The following is a 20,834-nucleotide window of genomic DNA, read 5'->3' on the forward strand; positions in this document are numbered from 1 at the left end:
TAACCTAAGTTACAATTAAACCTAACACTACACTATCAATAAATTAATTAAATAAAATACCTACAATTACCTACAATTAAACCTAACACTACACTATCAATAAATTAATTAAATACAATATCTACAAATAAATACAATGAAATAAACTAACTAAAGTACAAAAAATAAAAAGAACTAAGTTACAAAAAATAAAAAAATATTTACAAACATCAGAAAAATATTACAACAATTTTAAACTAATTACACCTACTCTAAGCCCCCTAACAAAATAACAAAGACCCCCAAAATAAAAAAATGCCCTACCCTATTCTAAATTACTAAAGTTCAAAGCTCTTTTACCTTACCAGCCCTGAACAGGGCCCTTTGCGGAGCATGCCCCAAAGAATTCAGCTCTTTTGCCTGTAAAAAAAAACATACAATACCCCCCCCCAACATTACAACCCACCACCCACATACCCCTAATCTAACCCAAACCCCCCTTAAATAAACCTAACACTAAGCCCCTGAAGATCTTCCTACCTTGTCTTCACCATGCCAGGTATCACCGATCGTTCCAGGCTCCGAAATCTTCATCTAAGCCCAAGCGGGGGCTAGACATCCATCATCCAACGGCTGAAGAAGTCCAGAAGAGGCTCCAAAGTCTTCATCCTATCCGGGAAGAAGAGTAGATCCGGACCGGCAACCATCTTCTTCCAAGCGGCATCTTCTATCTTCATCCGATGAGGACCGGCTCCATCTTCTTCTTCCGACGACTTCCCGACGAATGACGGTTCCTTTAAAGGACGTCATCCAAGATGGCGTCCCTCGAATTCCGATTGGCTGATAGGATTCTATCAGCCAATCGGAATTAAGGTAGGAAAATTCTGATTGGCTGATGGAATCAGCCAATCAGAATCAAGTTAAATCCGATTGGCAGATCCGATCAGCCAATCAGATTGAGCTTGCATTCTATTGGCTGATCGGAACAGCCAATAGAATGCGAGCTCAATCTGATTGGCTGATTGGATCAGCCAATCGGATTGAACTTGATTCTGATTGGCTGATTCCATCAGCCAATCAGAATATTCCTACCTTAATTCCGATTGGCTGATAGAATCCTATCAGCCAATCGGAATTCGAGGGACGCCATCTTGGATGACATCATTTAAAGGAACCGTCATTCGTCGTCTAGTCGTCGGTTGAAGAGGATGTTCCGCGTCGGCTTGGAAGAAGATGGTTCCGCTCCGCTCCAGAAGAAAGAAGATTGAAGATGCGGCTTGATAGAAGACTTCATCCCGATGATGGACTTCCGACTTCAGCCCGATGATGGATTTCTTCAGTCGCCGTTTGGATCCAGACTTCAGCCCGAGGATGGACGTCACTCTTCAGCCCCCCGCTTGGGCTTGGATCAACACTTCCGAGGCTTGGATCAAGACTTCCAAGGACGGATCGGTGAACCTGGCAGGGTGAAGATAAGGTAGGAAGATCTTCAGGGGCTTAGTGTTAGGTCTATTTAAGGAGGGTTTCGGTTAGATTAGGGGTATGTGGGTGGTGGGTTGTAATGTTGGGGGGGGGTATTGTATGTTTTTTTTACAGGCAAAAGAGCTGAATTCTTTGGGGCATGCCCCGCAAAGGGCCCTGTTCAGGGCTGGTAAGGTAAAAGAGCTTTGAACTTTTTTTAATTTAGAATAGGGTAGGGCATTTTTTTATTTTGGGGGGCTTTTTTTATTTTATTAGGGGGCTTAGAGTAGGTGTAATTAGTTTAAAATTGTTGTAATATTTTTCTAACCCCTTAATGACCACAGCACTTTTCCATTTTCTGTCCGTTTGGGACCAAGGCTATTTTTACATTTTTGCGGTGTTTGTGTTTAGCTGTAATTTTCCTCTTACTCATTTACCGTACCCCCACATATTATATACCGTTTTTCTCGCCATTAAATGGACTTTCTAAAGATACCATTATTTTCATCATATCTTATAATTTACTATAAAAAAAATATAAAATATGAGGAAAAATTGAAAAAAAATACACTTTTTCTAACTTTGACCCCCAAAATCTGTTACACATCTACAACCACCAAAAAACACCCATGCTAAATAGTTTCTAAATTTTGTCCTGAGTTTAGAAATACCCAATGTTTACATGTTCTTTACTTTTTTTGCAAGTTATAGGGCAATAAATACAAATAGCACTTTGCTATTTCCAAACCATTTTTTTTCAAAATTAGCGCTAGTTACATTAGAACACTAATATCTTTCAAGAATCTCTGAATATCTATTGACATATATATATTTTTTTTTAGTAGACATCCCAAAGTATTGATCTAGGCCCATTTTTGTATATTTCATGCCACCATTTCACCGCCAAATGCGATCAAATTAAAAAAAACGTAACATTTTTCACAATTTTAGGTTTCTCACTGAAATCATTTACAAACAGCTTGTGCAGTTATGGTACAAATGGTTGTAAATGCTTCTCTGGGATCCCCTTTGTTCAGAAATAGCAGACATATATGGCTTTGGCGTTGCTTTTTGGTATTTAGAAGGCCGCTAAATGCCGCTGCGCATCACACGTGTATTATAGCTAGCAGTGAAGGGGTTAATTAGGTAGCTTGTAGGGAGCTTGCAGGGTTAATATCACATTTAGAGTAGAGCTCAGCCTCCCACCTGAAACATCAGACCCCCTGATCCCTCCCAAACAGCTCTCTTCCCTCCCCCACCCCACAATTGTCCCCGCCATCTTAAGTACTGGCAGAAAGTCTGCCAGTACTAAAATAAAAGCTATATTTGGTTTTTTTGTGTGTTTTTAAAAAGGCATATTTACATATGCTGCTGTGTACTATCCCCCCTTATCCCCTAACCTCACTGATCCCCCCCAAACAGCTCTATAACCCTCCCACTCTAACTTAATCTGCGCCATCTTGGGTACTGGCAGCTGTCTGCCAGTACCCAGTTTAGAAGAAAAACATGCTTTTTTTAAATTTTTACTAATTTTTTCTGTAGTGTAGCTTCCCCCCACACCAAACCAACCCCCACCCCTCCACGATCTCTTTTTGTGCTTTTGCACAAACAAGATTTTGGTATTTTTTATTAAATATATTTGCCGTAGTGTAGCGGTTCCCACCCGCTCCCGCCCGTGCACGCGCCCGCCCGCCACCCTCCGTGCACGCGCGCGCGCCCGCGCGCGCCCCCTAACGTTCCCGCCCCCGATCCCGCCCCCCTTGACTTCACGGCACCCACCGATGGCCGCCCACCCGCCTCCCAAGCCGGCTCCCACCCACCAACGATACCGGCCATCGATGTCCGGTGCAGAGAGGGCCACAGAGTGGCTCTCTCTGCACCGGAAGGCCATGTAAGGTTATTGCAGGATGCCTCCATATCGAGGCATCACTGCAATAACCGGAAAGCAGCTGCAAGCGATCAGGATCGCTTCCAGCTGCTTTCCACACAGAGGACGTGCAGGGTACGTCCTCAGGCATTAACTGCCTTTTTTTTGAGGACGTACCCTGCACGTCCTCGGTCATTAAGGGGCTAATGTTTGTAAATATTTTTTTATTTTTTGTAACTTAGTTCTTTTTTATTATTTGTACTTTAGTTAGTTTATTTCATTGTATTTATTTGTAGATATTGTATTTAAATAATTTATTCATAGTGTAGTGTTAGGTTTAATTGTAGATAATTGTTGGTATTTTATTTAATTAATTTATTGATAGTGTAGTGTTAGGTTTAATTGTAATTTAGGTTAGGATTTATTTTACAGGTAATTTTGTAATTATTTTAACTATTTTAGCTATTAAATAGTTCTTAACTATTTAATAGCTATTGTACCTGGTTAAAATAAATACAAAGTTACCTGTAAAATAAATATACATCCTAAAATAGCTATAATATAATTATAATTTATATTATAGCTATATTAGGGTTTATTTTACAAGTAAGTATTTAGCTTTAAATAGGAATAATTTATTTAATAAGAGTTAATTTATTTCATTAGATTTAAATTATATTTAATTTAGGGGGGTGTTAGTGTTAGGGTTAGACTTAGCTTTAGGGGTTAATACATTTATTAGAATATCGGTGAGCTCCAGTCGGCAGATTAGGGGTTAATGTTTGAAGTTAGGTGTCGGCGATGTTAGGGAGGGCAGATTAGGGGTTAATACTATTTATTATAGGGTTAGTGAGGCGGATTAGGGGTTAATAATTTTATTATAATAGCGGTGCGGTCCGGTCGGCAGATTAGGGGTTAATAAGTGTAGGCAGGTGGAGGCTACGTTGTGGGGGGCAGATTAGGGGTTAATAAATATAATATAGGGGTCGGCGGTGTTAGGGACAGCAGATTAGGGGTACATAGGGATAATGTAAGTAGCGGCGGTTTACGGAGCGGCAGATTAGGGGTTAATAATAATATGCAGGGGTCAGCGATAGCGGGGGCGGCAGAATAGGGGTTAATAAGTTTAAGGTTAGGGGTCTTTAGACTCGGGGGAACATGTTAGAGTGTTAGGTGCAGACGTAGGAAGTGTTTCCCCATAGCAAACAATGGGGCTGCGTCAGGAGCTGAACGCTGCTTTTTTGCAGGTGTTAGGTTTTTTTCCAGCTCAAACAGCCCCATTGTTTCCTATGGGGGAATCGTGCACGAGTACGTTTTTGAAGCTGGCCGCGTCCGTAAGCAACTCTGGTATCGAGAGTTGAAGTTGCGTTAAATATGCTCTACGCTCCTTTTTTGGAGCCTAACGCAGCCATTCTGTGGACTCTCAATACCAGAGGTATTTAAAAGGTGCGGCCAGAAAAAAGCCAGCGTTAGCTACGCGGGTCGTTACCGACAAAACTCTAAATCTAGCCGAAAGTAAACATAAAAATTATTATCACTTGGAAAGAATATCTGAATCAAGTATAACAACCAATATTACCATACTTCACCTCCCTCAGGACACCTCCTTACACCTACAAACACTTCAAACCAAATACATATACAACTCTTCGGCCACTGGTTCATTAGCTTGCAAATTTAATAGCATTAGATAGGCTAGGAGTCAGCTAATCGGTGGATTGCCATACTTATTACTGCCTATTACACATTCCAATTCCTCAATAACTGACACTTTTATGCCTACCTGCAAGAACAATATCACAAAATATTTATCTTATGTTGTTTTTGTTCTCTGTATTTCGTTGTTATGCATTGTTCTTCAGCAAACAACTTTGTAACGTGACCTTCCCATAGACGGTCTTATTCATACTGATTTCCTTTTCTGTATGATTCCAGCAATCTGTTTATATTGTTTGCTTTATCTTCAATAAAGCTCTTTCAAAACCAAAAAAATGAAACAAAAAATAAATAAATAAATATTACTTATTAAAGCTAAGTGAATAATGAGGAATAAAGATGAAAAGGTAGCAAATCAGCATAAACAAAAATGAATGTGATGCTAGTTAGAATACAGGTAGTAATACAAATATTCCTATTTAAAAAAAAGTAGCCACGCAATAATTATTGTTCTGTTATAGTTGTTTTCTGCAACTTTTGTATAATGCTGATGTAAATAATGTTTTTTTTTTAAAAAAATTAAATGTTAAAAAATAATTATTTATTATTTCTTTTGTTTAATAAATAATTATTACTTCTTAAAAAAAAAAAAAGAATAGTAACTACTCCCCATTAAATTCCATCCTGATCCTGCAGATTTTTTCAAATCAGTTCTCCTGTTGGTATTCTTTTGTAGTTGTGCTCAGCAGTTTAATGTCCCTTTAACATCACTGGTCTGGTTTGTAAGTCAACGTTAATAAAATAAGTTCAGGCTGAGATCTGATACATTGTACATGTGACAGTAAGGGATTATACAGAACTGATATGGAATTATTTGTTGTACCATTCATATTATGTTATGTGCTGTTGTATATAGGGATCCTTTAAGATCTACACGCTGCCTGATGACCCGTCAGTTCCTGTACCACCTCGCCAATTCCGACAGCTCCCGGCGCAGGGCCTGCAGGAGTGTCTGGTGCGCATTTATATTGTTCGTGCTTTTGGTCTGCAGCCAAAGGATCCCAATGGTATGGTGAGTGATTTAGATCTTTAGGAAGTTTTTTTTCTTTGTTTTGCACTGTGAGGAATAACCTCGGTTCTGGCTAAAAAGGAGAAGACAACAAATAAAACCTCATACCCTGCCAGTTGCTATTGCACAATTTATCAGGTGTGCATATTCCATTGTGTAAAGCAAACAGGGAAATGTTGCTGCTTGGTAAGGGATGTTCCCTACACGTCATCTAACTGGCTATTTTGTATTTTGATTATAATGATACATTTAGGAATAAGACATTTAAAGGGGCATTTAATTCAAAATAAAATTCCCCATATTTTGTAAATTTTTATGTAAATTACAGGGATTTTTTTTTTTTTTACATTTTAGATGTTATCGTTTGACTTCCAAAAGTTTACTTGTCAACATGCTACTTAATTATTGCTTTATAGATAAGTAACTATATCTCTCTATAACTAGGCATATCAGAAAAGATAAAATAAACAAATGTACTTAAGAAAGTTTTCAAGGGGTGTGTCCCTGGACTGCAAAATAATACAATTTGTTAACAAAATCACTCATTAAATGTTTAAAAAATGATTTTGTAAACAAATGTTTTTGTTACGCATGCATACAAATACAATCATCCTGGATCTTGGGGGATTATCATGGGTTGGGAATTTTAAAACATGCCCATCTTCACACAACCCCGCTTGCAACACACCCATCTTCACACAACCCCACCTGCAACACGACCATCTCTACAAACTCTGCCTACAACATGCCCACCTTCACACATCCCCACCTGCAATACGCTCATCTCTACAAACTCTGCCTACAACACACCCATCTTCACACAACCCCACCTGCAACACGACCATCTCTACAAACTCTGCCTACAACATGCCCACCTTCACACATCCCCACCTGCAATACGCCCATCTCTACAAACTCTGCCTATAACGTGCCCACCTTCACACATCCCCACCTGCAATACGCCCATCTCTACAAACTCTGCCTACAACATGCCCACCTTCACACATCCCCACCTGCAACATGCCCATCTCTACAAACTCTGCCTACAACATGCCCATCTCTACAAACTCTGCCTAAAACACACCCATCTTCACACAACCCCACCTGCAACACGACCATCTCTACAAACTCTGCCTACAACATGCCCACCTTCACACATCCCCACCTGCAACACGACCATCTCTACAAACTCTGCCTACAACATGCCCACCCTCACAGATCCCCACCTGCAATACACCCATCTCTACAAACTCTGCCTACAACACACCCATCTTTACACAACCCCACCTGCAACATGCTTATCTCCACTCAACCACCTCTGCAACACGCACGTCTTCACACAAACTCCGCCTGCAACACGCCCATCTTCACACAACCTCACCTGCACCATGCCGATCTTCACACAATCCCACCTGTGTCAAGTCCTGCCTCCATCACACCTGTAGAACTGCCCCTCCCATCACAGCTCCTCCCAACCAAACAAATGCTTGCCACAGCTCAGATAAAAATTCTCAATCCCCTCCAGGAATTGTTGGGAGGTGTTTTAGGCTTTCTCTTGGGTTTAAACTTTTGGTTTAAATTCATAATTAAGTCCATCCCTTTTCCTATTTTCATCATGAAGCTACTGTAGGCTGTAGGTCAGTAAGGTTGTTGACCTTTATTATTGCTGATCAACAGACTTTACTGCACCTACCACAATATGGCTATCTATATAGCCGAGTTCTAACTGTCCTGCCTTTGTTACAGAGCTTTGCCCTCTGTTACCTACCCACAGCATGCCTAACTCCATCCAACTCTGCCCACTTCATGCCCAACTCCATCCAACTCTGCCCACTTCATGTCCAACTCAGTGTGATGGGAATCCAAACCACCATTTGCCATGACTCCTCCACTGGATCTTCCTGCGAAAATTTGTGAGCTATGATCCAATAGTAGTGCACACTTAAATGTTTTGTTTTTATTTGCAAACCAATGTTGATGTAGTGGTAGTGATATTAACTTTTATCTAAAGAATTTTATCATTAAATGCCTCTAATGATAATTAAATGCACTGCTCTGGGACAAGATACATGTATAAAGTTAAAATATTTCATGTATAAATTCCTTATAAGGTACACTTGAGATACAATTGTTTTAAATGTCAGATTTTTACATCTAATCAATTTCAGTATAACACAGTATAGCTAGCTTCAGGATAGGTAATAATGATGCACGTTCATGTACTTTTCTAGTGTATGGTACATATAGACAGACAGACAGACAGACAGATAGATAGATAGATAGATAGATAGATAGATAGTTTGTTGCACATTGGTGTATATAGACAGAGTAAAAGATCAATAGATGGAAACGTAAAAATTCTATATATACTATTGATAAAACCTAATTAAAGAATGATTTAAGTTTACATTTTTTCTGCAAATATGTTTTTTTTTTTTAACATTTCAGTGTGATCCCTATGTAAAAGTATCTATTGGAAAAAAGTCAATCAATGATCAAGAAAACTACATTCCATGCACTTTGGAGCCAGTGTTTGGAAAGTAAGTGCTGATTTTCTAAACTCTCATTATGTAACAATAGAATATTCAGTTAAATAAAATAATAGACCCACTGGAAAGATATTGAGCCTGTAAACTGTGTTAGTACCACACTAGAAGCTATTCCTTTACAGCATTTTACTGTACATTTGGCAGTAGGATATGACTATTACCATTGGATAAAATCACATTTTAAGGAGAACATGATATCTACTTGGCGTTACTGCGATGTCTAATTGCCTTGGAACACAAACTCTGCCTGTGGGTCCTACAGTATACTCACAAAGAGGGAACCAAGATGGTACCTAAAACCTTTCTTTCAGTAGTGTTCCTGCACTAGCAAGCATTCAAAGTTAATCATGTTTCTTAATAGAACAACCTAAAGAGACACCACAAGTGCTGCCAACAAATGTGGAATTTAATTTGTTTATTTTTTGCATTAAGTTTCCAAATGTACCAAGTATCCCTAGAAGACAGAAAAGACGATTGCTTTTGTTTGAGAGAATAATGAATACTGTTCCTACATTTGTATGCTCTTGTGTATAGCAGCTATGTTTCAACAAAGATAACAACAGAGAAAGATACATTTTACAACAGGAGTAAATTGAAACGTTTTTTTTTAGTTTTTTTTAATTCTACCCTCTCTCTGAGCTCGATGATATAATCTTCGCCAGCTCAAACCTACTTTTTCTCGCCGACTCTCTAGCAGGGCTGCCCTGGTACAATGATCGTAAAAAAGGGGCAGTCCCTGCGAGTGGCGAGATGGCTCCTATTAAAAGTATTGGAGCTCGCTGGTTAGGGAAACTTCGCTCCTTAGTGCGAAGTCATCAGGGAGCAGGGGGAGCACTTTAAAATTAAAATCCTGCAGTCAATATACCTCACATTGCTTTCTGCTTATGACATCTTACATTCGCCTATATTTTAGTATGCATTTGTTTTTCTATTGGGGTTATAAGTGTTCGTATTGTTTTGACAAAAGCTCGCCACATTTTAGTTAGCGAGAAAAAACTGTGATATCTGCAGTGCAAAAATCTTTAGATAAATTAAAAAAGTGGATTGGTGCGCGCTAAGGATGGTATTGCTAAACACTTACTCTAAAGATACAATCTCTGCTTGTATCAGACACAAGGAAATGACCAATAATGAAGCCTAAGCCTCAAGATAGAGAAAGTGCGCTATCAAGCTAAAAGTATACACACCACATTAAAAGATATTTAAATTTATTAAATGAAATAGACAAATTACATAAAAACATATATAGAAGTTAGCGGTAGGGACGTCTCCCTTGGATAAAAAATCAGTAGTCCGTGCAAATATTTGCAAATAGCAGCTAACAATTAATAGGATGTAAATAAATGTTAAAAAACAATCATAATCTTAAATGTATGGCATAACACTAATCATAATCACAAAAGAAAGGATTATTAATAAAAACAAGCACCAAGTCCAGAAATATAATCACAGTGCAGATGGCCGTGAGCAAATATTGTAGCATTACGGCTAGAATTTGTAACAAATTGGTGCCACAAACAGATACAATGTACTGTACCGTGAGTCAAGAGGGTACTTGGAGGGTGTTACCGAGGAAAGGAAATCTTGCGGTCAAAGCTTGGACCTCGGCTGTAGTGACTGCCGTTCCTGGAAAATAGAAGTGTACAGACCTCTGCACATGTGAGTCGGCGTCTGACGTCACAAACTTCCGCTCTTCTCAGGTAATGGATTGTCGTTCCAGCAGCGTGAGAAAGAAAACAGCTGATTGCTGTGTGCTGATGAAAACTTGCTGCAAGAGCAGATTTAACTGCTGTAGATGTATCCGTTGTTCCAATGGACTGGTAGGGCACAAGTTATCCCTTACCTTGGGATATACAAAGATACTGGTAACCCGGGTTAAAGTTGCAGTACAAGCTGTACTGAGATATCTCTTAGTGTTTCAAAGATACAATGTCACAGTGTCACATATGCAAGTGACGCGTTTCGCCCTCCCTTGGGCTTTATCAAGATGCATGTGACAGGTAACTGAGAGCCTTTTAAAGTGATCCATTCATTTGTAATTGGTTAATGCATTCAGTTGTAAAGGTAACACCCTCCAGGTGGTTAAGGTGGTATCTTCATTACTTCTCCCTTTGAGATCTCTTTCCTTTAGTTACTAGGTAACACCCTCTATGCAATTAAGGTGGTATATCCTTGGTGCATCATTATGGATTTTATGTGCTTGTTGATAACAAATTATATATTAAAAGCATTAAATATAAAAAAGCTGTCTGTGCATTACATAAACAATAACGACTGTATTGTAACAAAAAACCATACTGGTTTTGTGAGTTGCTCATTCTAAATATAATTAAAGCTAAGAGAAATTTTCTTATATATTATTAGGCACTCCCTTGAGCGAACATATATGCTATAAAAATATATTTACATTATGTCAAGAAGATATCTTATAAATAAGTGAATGATTATATAGATGAAAGTAAATTAACAATATAAAAAATGTGAACCTATCAAAATAATTGAAAGTATGTAAAGTGCCTGTGCATGTGAATAAAAAGTGCTACTGAACAGATTTATTCAAATAAAAATGGGGAAAGGTCCAATTCTGAGTTGAGGCCTTTTGGAAATAAAGTGTCGTATTTATAAATCAATTCAGCTTCTTGTATTAAGAGTGATTTCTCCAACATAGGTGTGTCCGGTCCACGGCGTCATCCTTACTTGTGGGATATTCTCCTCCCCAACAGGAAATGGCAAAGAGCCCAGCAAAGCTGGTCACATGATCCCTCCTAGGCTCCGCCTACCCCAGTCATTCTCTTTGCCGTTGTACAGGCAACATCTCCACGGAGATGGCTTAGAGTTTTTTAGTGTTTAACTGTAGTTTTTATTATTCAATCAAGAGTTTGTTATTTTAAAATAGTGCTGGTATGTACTATTTACTCAGAAACAGAAAAGAGATGAAGATTTCTGTTTGTATGAGGAAAATGATTTTAGCACCGTAACTAAAATCCATGGCTGTTCCACACAGGACTGTTGAGAGCAATTAACTTCAGTTGGGGGAACAGTGTGCAGTCTCTTGCTGCTTGAGGTATGACACATTCTAACAAGACGATGTAATGCTGGAAGCTGTCATTTTCCCTATGGGACCCGGTAAGCCATGTTTATTAAGATAGTAAATAAGGGCTTCACAAGGGCTTATTAAGACTGTAGACTTTTTCTGGGCTAAATCGATTCATTATTAACACATATTTAGCCTTGAGGAATCATTTATTCTGGGTATTTTGATATGATTATATCGGCAGGCACTGTTTTTGACACCTTATTCTTTAGGGGCTTTCCCTAATCATAGTCAGAGCCTCATTTTCGCGCCGGTATGGCGCACTTGTTTTTGAGGACAGCATGGCATGCAGCTGCATGTGTGTGGAGCTCTGATACATAGAAAAGTCTTTTTGAAGGCATCATTTGGTATCGTATTCCCCTTTGGGCTTGGTTGGGTCTCAGCAAAGCAGATTCCAGGGACTGTAAAGGGGTTAAATATAAAAACGGCTCCGGTTCCGTTATTTTAAGGGTTAAAGCTTCCAAATTTGGTGTGCAATACTTTTAAGGCTTTAAGACACTGTGGTGAAATTTTGGTGAATTTTGAACAATTCCTTCATACTTTTTCGCAATTGCAGTAATAAAGTGTGTTTAGTTTAAAATTTAAAGTGACAGTAACGGTTTTATTTTAAAACGTTTTTTGTGCTTTGTTATCAAGTTTATGCCTGTTTACAATGTCTGAACTACCAGATAGATTGTGTTCTGACTGTGGGGAAACCAAGGTTCTTTCTCATTTAACTATATGTATTTTATGTCATAAAAAAATTTAGTAAAAATGATGCCCAAGATGATTCCTCAAGTGAGGGGAGTAAGCATGGTACTGCATCATCCCCTCCTTCGTCTACACCAGTCTTGCCCATACAGGAGGCCCCTAGTACATCTAGTGCGCCAATACTCCTTACTATGCAACATTTAACGGCTGTAATGGATAATTCTATCAAAAACATTTTAGCCAATATGCCCACTTATCAGTGAAAGCGCGACTGCTCTGTTTTAGAAAATTCTGTAGAGCATGAGAACGCTGATGATATGGTTTCTGAAGGGCCCCTACACCAGTCTGAGGGGGCCAGGGAGGTTTTGTCTGAGGGAGAAATTTCAGATTCAGGAAACATTTCTCAATAAGCTGAACCTGATGTGATTACTTTTAAGTTTAAGTTGGAACATCTCCGCGCTCTGCTTAAGGAGGTGTTATCCAATTTGGATGATTGTGATTATCTGGTCATTCCAGAACCACTATGTAAAATGGGCCCCCCGAAGCTTTTCCTATATCCAAGCGGGTGGCGTACATTGTTAGTAAAGAATGGGACAGGCCCGGTATACCTTTAGTACCTCCCCCCATATTTATAAAATTGTTTTCCTATAGTCGACCCCAGAAAGGACTGATGGCAGACAGTCCCCAAGGTCGAGGGGGCGGTTTCTACTCTACACAAGCGCGCCACTATACCCATAGAAGATAGTTGTGCTTTCCAAGATCCTATGGATAAAAAATTAGAAGGTCTGCTAAAGATGTTTGTTCAGCAAGGTTCCCTTTTACAACCAATTGCATGCATTGTCCCTGTCACTGCAGCCGCGTGTTTCTAGTTTGATGAGCTAGGAAAGGCGATTATTAGTAATTCTTCTTCTTATGAGGAGATTATGGACAGAATTCGTGCTCTTAAATTGGCTAATTCTTTCACCCTAGACGCCACCTTGCAATTGGCTAGGTTAGCGGCGAAAAAATTCTGGGTTTGCTATTGTGGCGCAGAGCGCTTTGGTTAAAATCTTGGGCAGCGGATGCGTCTTCCAAGAACAAATTGCTTGACATTCCTTTCAAGGGGAAAACACTCTTTGGCCCTGACTTGAAAGAGATTATCTCTGATATCACTGGGGGCAAGGGCCACGCCCTTCCTCAGGATAGGTCTTTTCAAGACCAAAAATAAACCTAAGTTTCGTCCCTTTCGCAGAAACGGATCAGCCCCAAGGGCTACGTCCTCTAAGCAGGAAGGTACTACTTCTCAAGCCAATCCAGCCTGGAGACCTATGCAAGGCTGGAACAAAGGAAAGCAGGCCAGGAAACCTGCCACTGCTACCAAGACAGCATGAAATGCGGGCCCCCGATCCGGGACCGGATCTGGTGGGGGGCAGACTCTCTCTCTTCGCTCAGGCTGGGGCAAGAGATGTTCTGGATCCTTGGGCGCTAGAAATAGTCTCCCAAGGTTATTCTCTGGAGTTCAAGGGGCTTCCTCCAAGGGGGAGGTTCCACAGGTCTCAGTTGTCTTCAGATCACATAAGAAGACAGGCATTCTTACATTGGGTAGAAGACCTGCTAAAAATGGGAGTGATTCATCCTGTTCCATTAGGAGAACAAGGGATGGGGTTCTACTCCAATCTGTTCATAGTTCCCAAAAAAGAGGGAACGTTCAGACCAATCTTAGATCTCAAGATCTTGAACAAGTTTCTCAAGGTTCCATCGTTCAAGATGGAAACCATTCGAACACTCCTTCCTTCCATCCAGGAAGGTCAATTCATGACCAAGGTGGATTTCAAGGATGCGTATCTACATATTCCTATCCACAAGGAACATCATCGGTTCCTAAGGTTTGAATTCCTGGACAAGCATTTCCAGTTCGTGGCGTTTTCTTTCGGATTAGCCACTGCTCCTAGGATTTTCTCATAGGTACTAGGGTCCCTTCTGGCGGTGCTAAGACCAAGGGGCATTGCTGTAGTACCTTACTTGGACGACATTCTGATTCGAGCGTCGTCCCTTCCTCAAGTAAAGGCTCACACGGACATTGTCCTGGCCTTTCTCAGATCTCACGGATGGAAAGTGAACGTGGAAAAGAGTTCTCTATCTCCGTCAACGAGGGTTCCCTTCTTGGGAACTATAATAGACTCCTTAGAAATGAGGATTTTTCTGACAGAAGCCAGAAAAACAAAACTTCTAGACTCTTGTCGGATACTTCATTCCGTTCCTCTTCCTTCCATAGCGCAGTGCATGGAAGTGATAGGTTTGATGGTAGCGGCAATGGACATAGTTCCTTTTGTGCGCATTCATCTAAGACCATTACAACTGTTCATGCTCAGTCAGTGGAATGGGGACTATTCAGACTTGTCTCCGAAGATACAAGTAAATCAGAGGACCAGAGACTCATTCCGTTGGTGGCTGTCCCTGGACAACCTGTCACAAGGGATGACCTTCCGCAGACCAGAGTGGGTCATTGTCACGACCGACGCCAGTCTGATGGGCTGGGGCGCGGTCTGGGGATCCCTGAAAGCTCAGGGTCTTTGGTCTCGGGTAGAATCTCTTCTACCGATAAATATTCTGGAACTGAGAGCGATATTCAATGCTCTCAAAGCTTGGCCTCAGCTAGCGAGGGCCAAGTTCATACATCAACCATCAGGGGGGAACAAGGAGTTCCCTAGCGATGGAAGAAGTGACCAAAATCATTCTATGGGCGGAGTCTCACTCCTGCCACCTGTCTGCTATCCACATCCCAGGAGTGGAAAATTGGGAAGCGGATTTTCTGAGTCGTCAGACATTGCATCCGGGGGAGTGGGAACTCCATCCGGAAATCTTTGCCCAAGTCACTCAACCGTGGGGCATTCCAGACATGGATCTGATGGCCTCTCGTCAGAACTTCAGAGTTCCTTACTACGGGTACAGATCCAGGGATCCCAAGGCGGCTCTAGTGGATGCACTAGTAGCACCTTGGACCTTCAAACTAGCTTATGTGTTCCCGCCGTTTCCTCTCATCCCCAGGCTGGTAGCCAGGATCAATCAGGAGAGGGCGTCGGTGATTTTGATAGCTCCTGCGTGGCCACGCAGGACTTGGTATGCAGATCTGGTGAATATGTCATCGGCTCCACCATGGAAGCTACCTTTGAGACGAGACCTTCTTGTTCTAGGTCCGTTCGACCCACTCCAGCTGACTGCTTGGAGATTGAACGCTTGATCTTATCAAAGCGAGGGTTCTCAGATTCTGTTATTAATACTCTTGTTCAGGCCTGAAAGCCTGTAACCAGAAAAATTACCACATAATTTGGTATATCTGTTGGTGTGAATCTGCAGGATTCCCTTGGGACAAGGTTAAGATTCCTAAGAGTCTATCCTTCCTTCGAGGAGGATTGGAAAAAGGATTATCTGCAAGTTCCTTGATGGGACAGATTTCTGCCTTGTCTGTGTTACTTCACAAAAAGCTGGCAGCTGTGCCAGATGTTCTAGCCTTTGTTCAGGCTCTGGTTAGAATCAAGCCTGTTTACAAAATTTTGACTCCTCCTTGGAGTCTCAACCTAGTTCTTTCAGTTCTTTAGGGGGTTCCGTTTGAACCCTTACATTCCGTTGATATTAAGTTATTATCTTGGAAAGTTTTGTTTTTGGTTGCAATTTCTTCTGCTAGAAGAGTTTCAGAATTATCTGCTCTGCAGTGTTCTTCTCCTTATCTGGTGTTCCATGCAGATAAGGTGGTTTTGCGTACTAAACCTGGTTTTCTTCCAAAAGTTGTTTCTAACAAAAACATTAACCAGGAGATAGTTGTGCCTTCTTTGTGTCCTAATCCAGTTTCAAAGAAGGAACGTTTGTTGCACAACTTGGATGTAGTTCGTGCTCTCAAATTTTACTTAGCAGCTACTAAGGATTTCAGACAAACTTTGTCTTTGTTTGTTGTTTATTCTGGTAAACGGAGAGGTCAAAAAGCAACTTCTACCTCTCTCTCCTTCTGGATTAAAAGCATTATCCGATTGGCTTATGAGACTGCCGGACGGCAGCCTCCTGAAAGAATCACAGCTCACTCCACTAGGGCTGTGGCTTCCACATGGGCCTTCAAGAACGAGGCTTCTGTTGATCAGATATGTAAGGCAGTGACTTGGTCTTCACTGCACACTTTTTCTAAATTTTACAAATTTGATACTTTTGCTTCTTCTGAGGCTATTTTTGGGAGAAAGGTTTTGCAAGCCGTGGTGCCTTCCATTTAGGTGACCTGATTTGCTCCCTCCCTTCATCCATGTCCTAAAGCTTTGGTATTGGTTCCCACAAGTAAGGATGACGCCGTGGACCGGACACACCTATGTTGGAGAAAACAGAATTTATGTTTACCTGATAAATTACTTTCTCCAACGGTGTGTCCGGTCCACGGCCCGCCCTGGTTTTTTTAATCAGGTCTGATAATTTATTTTCTTTAACTACAGTCACCACGGTAACATATGGTTTCTCCTATGCAAATATTCCTCCTTAACGTCGGTCGAATGACTGGGGTAGGCGGAGCCTAGGAGGGATCATGTGACCAGCTTTGCTGGGCTCTTTGCCATTTCCTGTTGGGGAGGAGAATATCCCACAAGTAAGGATGACGCCGTGGACCGGACACACCGTTGGAGAAAGTAATTTATCAGGTAAACATAAATTCTGTTTTTTCTGTGTTACCTCCTCTCCAATGTCCTTTGATTTTTTTTATCCCCCAGAAATTGAGTGCTTTCGTGTCCCTGTGATGTTTTTCTTTAAAATGTTTATAAAGTGCAGTGTCATCCCTACCTTTTTCTATACACAATAAGTGTTCCCTAATTCTGTCCTTTAGGGATCTAGTGGTTTCACCAAAATAAAAAAGATTACATGTACATTTTAATGCATAAATAATATTTTTATGATTGCACCTAATTAGATCTTTAATTCGAAAATTAATTTCTGAGCTGTTTATTTTTAAAGTCTTCAATTTGGAACTGTGTTGACAGGCCTTACACGTATAACATGGAAAAAAACCTGCTGGTATTTTACCCTCTAAGTCTTTCTGAGTTGGATTTTTATTCCTTTTCAGTTCACTGGGAGCTAGCTGCATTTTAAAATTATTCGCTCTTCGAAAAATAAAAGTTGGTTTATCTGCCAGGTGTTTCCCAATTATGTTATCTTCTTTTAAGAGGGGCCAGTGTTTCTTTATTATCTTTTTGATTATATTATGATCTGCACTATAATTCGTGATAATGGGATAATTAATTCATTCTCAGGACCTTTCCATATTAGAAACAAATCATCTATATAGCGCTATATAGATGATTTGTTTCTAATATGGAAAGGTCCTGAGAATGAATTAATTAAACTCTTTGAGAGGATGAACTCTAATAACTATGGCCTCAAATTCACAAGTCATTATAGTCAAACTCAGGTTAATTTCCTAGACTTGGAAATTATGGCAGTTAAAGATAAATTAGAAACTAAGACCCATTTTAAACCAGTCGATTGTAATAATCTGATTCATGCAGACAGTTGCCATTTGAATATCTGGAAAGATAACATCCCTTATGGACAAATGCTACGCATTAAAAGGAATTGCTCAAGAATAGAAGATTTTGAGAATCAGGTCACTCTAATAGAAAAAAAATTTGAGGATAGAGGATATGAGAATGTTAAAATCGGAAATGCTATTTCTAAAGCTCGTTTAACTAATAGAAATGAACTTTTAAAGTATAAAACTAAAAAGAGAGAAGAGAAAGGTCTGATTAATGTTCCCATTATCACGAATTATAGTGCAGATCATAATATAATCAAAAAGATAATAAAGAAACACTGGCCCCTCTTAAAAGAAGATAACATAATTGGGAAACACCTGGCAGATAAACCAACTTTTATTTTTCGAAGAGCGAATAATTTTAAAATGCAGCTAGCTCCCAGTGAACTGAAAAGGAATAAAAATCCAACTCAGAAAGACTTAAGAGGGTAAAATACCAGCAGGTTTTTTTCCATGTTATACGTGTAAGGCCTGTCAACACAGTTCCAAATTGAAGACTTTAAAAATAAACAGCTCAGAAATTAATTTTCGAATTAAAGATCTAATTAGGTGCAATCATAAAAATATTATTTATGCATTAAAATGTACATGTAATCTTTTTTATTTTGGTGAAACCACTAGATCCCTAAAGGACAGAATTAGGGAACACTTATTGTGTATAGAAAAAGGTAGGGATGACACTGCACTTTATAAACATTTTAAAGAAAAACATCACAGGGACACGAAAGCACTCAATTTCTGGGGGATAAAAAAAATCAAAGGACATTGGAGAGGAGGTAACACAGAAAAATCACTCTTAATACAAGAAGCTGAATTGATTTATAAATACGACACTTTATTTCCAAAAGGCCTCAACTCAGAATTGGACCTTTCCCCATTTTTATTTGAATAAATCTGTTCAGTAGCACTTTTTATTCACATGCACAGGCACTTTACATACTTTCAATTATTTTGATAGGTTCACATTTTTTATATTGTTAATTTACTTTCATCTATATAATCATTCACTTATTTATAAGATATCTTCTTGACATAATGTAAATATATTTTTATAGCATATATGTTCGCTCAAGGGAGTGCCTAATAATATATAAGAAAATTTCTCTTAGCTTTAATTATATTTAGAATGAGCAACTCACAAAACCAGTATGGTTTTTTGTTACAATACAGTCGTTATTGTTTATGTAATGCACAGACAGCTTTTTTATATTTAATGCTTTTAATATATAATTTGTTATCAACAAGCACATAAAATCCATAATGATGCACCAAGGATATACCACCTTAATTGCATAGAGGGTGTTACCTAGTAACTAAAGGAAAGAGATCTCAAAGGGAGAAGTAATGAAGATACCACCTTAACCACCTGGAGGGTGTTACCTTTACAACTGAATGCATTAACCAATTACAAATGAATGGATCACTTTAAAAGGCTCTCAGTTACCTGTCACATGCATCTTGATAAAGCCCAAGGGAGGGCGAAACGCGTCGCTTGCATATGTGACACTGTGACATTGTATCTTTGAAACACTAAGAGATATCTCAGTACAGCTTGTACTGCAACTTTAACCCGGGTTACCAGTATCTTTGTATATCCCAAGGTAAGGGATAACTTGTGCCCTACCAGTCTATTGGAACAACGGATACATCTACAGCAGTTAAATCTGCTCTTGCAGCAAGTTTTCATCAGCACACAGCAATCAGCTGTTTTCTTTCTCACGCTGCTGGAACGACAATCCATTACCTGAGAAGAGCGGAAGTTTGTGACGTCAGACGCCGACTCACATGTGCAGAGGTCTGTACACTTCTATTTTCCAGGAACGGCAGTCACTACAGCCGAGGTCCAAGCTTTGACCGCAAGATTTCCTTTCCTCGGTAACACCCTCCAAGTACCCTCTTGACTCACGGTACAGTACATTGTATCTGTTTGTGGCACCAATTTGTTACAAATTCTAGCCGTAATGCTACAATATTGATGCTCATTTGCACACGGCCATCTGCACTGTGATTATATTTCTGGACTTGGTGCTTGTTTTTATTAATAATCCTTTCTTTTGTGATTATGATTAGTGTTATGCCATACATTTAAGATTATGATTGTTTTTTAACATTTATTTACATCCTATTAATTGTTAGCTGCTATTTGCAAATATTTGCACGGACTACTGATTTTTTATCCAAGGGAGACGTCCCTACCGCTAACTTCTATATATGTTTTTATGTAATTTGTCTATTTCATTTAATAAATTTAAATATCTTTTAATGTGGTGTGTATACTTTTAGCTTGATAGCGCACTTTCTCTATCTTGAGGCTTAGGCTTCATTATTGGTCAAAAATCTTTATAGAATTACGCTGGGATTAGTGAGACATTGTCATATACGCCCATGGAACGCCCATGTTCAGCCCATTTTACAAAAAAACAGCAATTACGCTGTGCATTTTGTATTTATAAAATCAAACTTCTGTGTGATTTTTGCATCCAGTGTACTACAATTATGATTTACGCTGTGCATCTTTAATTTGATTTATTCCTGTGTAAATTACATACTAATTTTACTTTTTTGTTGACATACCATTTTTGGTGAAGTATTTTGTTACGATTTTTGATGCAACTTAACAATACAATTTTTCCCTGCTTATTTTTGTGTGTATGGTTCAAATATGTGTTTTGTTTAAAATACAAATTTTGTTGTGCACATTTCATATGAAAATGCAGTATACGCCCCTTAGCGAGACACCCTGTTGTCAGGGTAAAAAATGGCTTTAGATCATTCCACAAGGGAAATAGAGGGACTGGCGAGCATTCTTTAATAATCTCGCCAGCCCAGAGAGCTTTCAATCATCGAGCCCTCTGTCTTAATCTTGTAAGTTTAATAGTTAAAGAGACGTGGAACACAAATTTTTCTTTCATGATTCAGAATAAGCATAC

General features: G+C 39.5%; 1 protein-coding gene across 9 annotated transcripts in view; it reads left to right on the forward strand.

The window, feature by feature from the left end:
• DYSF (dysferlin) overlaps nucleotides 1-20,834 on the forward strand; it is a 780,712-nt gene that overhangs the window by 692,863 nt on the left and 67,015 nt on the right. For all 9 annotated transcript variants that reach the window (XM_053704344.1, XM_053704350.1, XM_053704349.1 and 6 more), the window contains 2 exons: nucleotides 5,880-6,035; nucleotides 8,481-8,572. In XM_053704344.1, coding sequence (XP_053560319.1) covers nucleotides 5,880-6,035; nucleotides 8,481-8,572 — 248 coding nt within the window. The remainder of the gene's footprint in view (nucleotides 1-5,879; nucleotides 6,036-8,480; nucleotides 8,573-20,834) is intronic.

The sequence above is a fragment of the Bombina bombina genome, chromosome 2, assembly GCF_027579735.1.
Source record: "Bombina bombina isolate aBomBom1 chromosome 2, aBomBom1.pri, whole genome shotgun sequence".
NCBI classification, from domain to species: domain Eukaryota; kingdom Metazoa; phylum Chordata; class Amphibia; order Anura; family Bombinatoridae; genus Bombina; species Bombina bombina.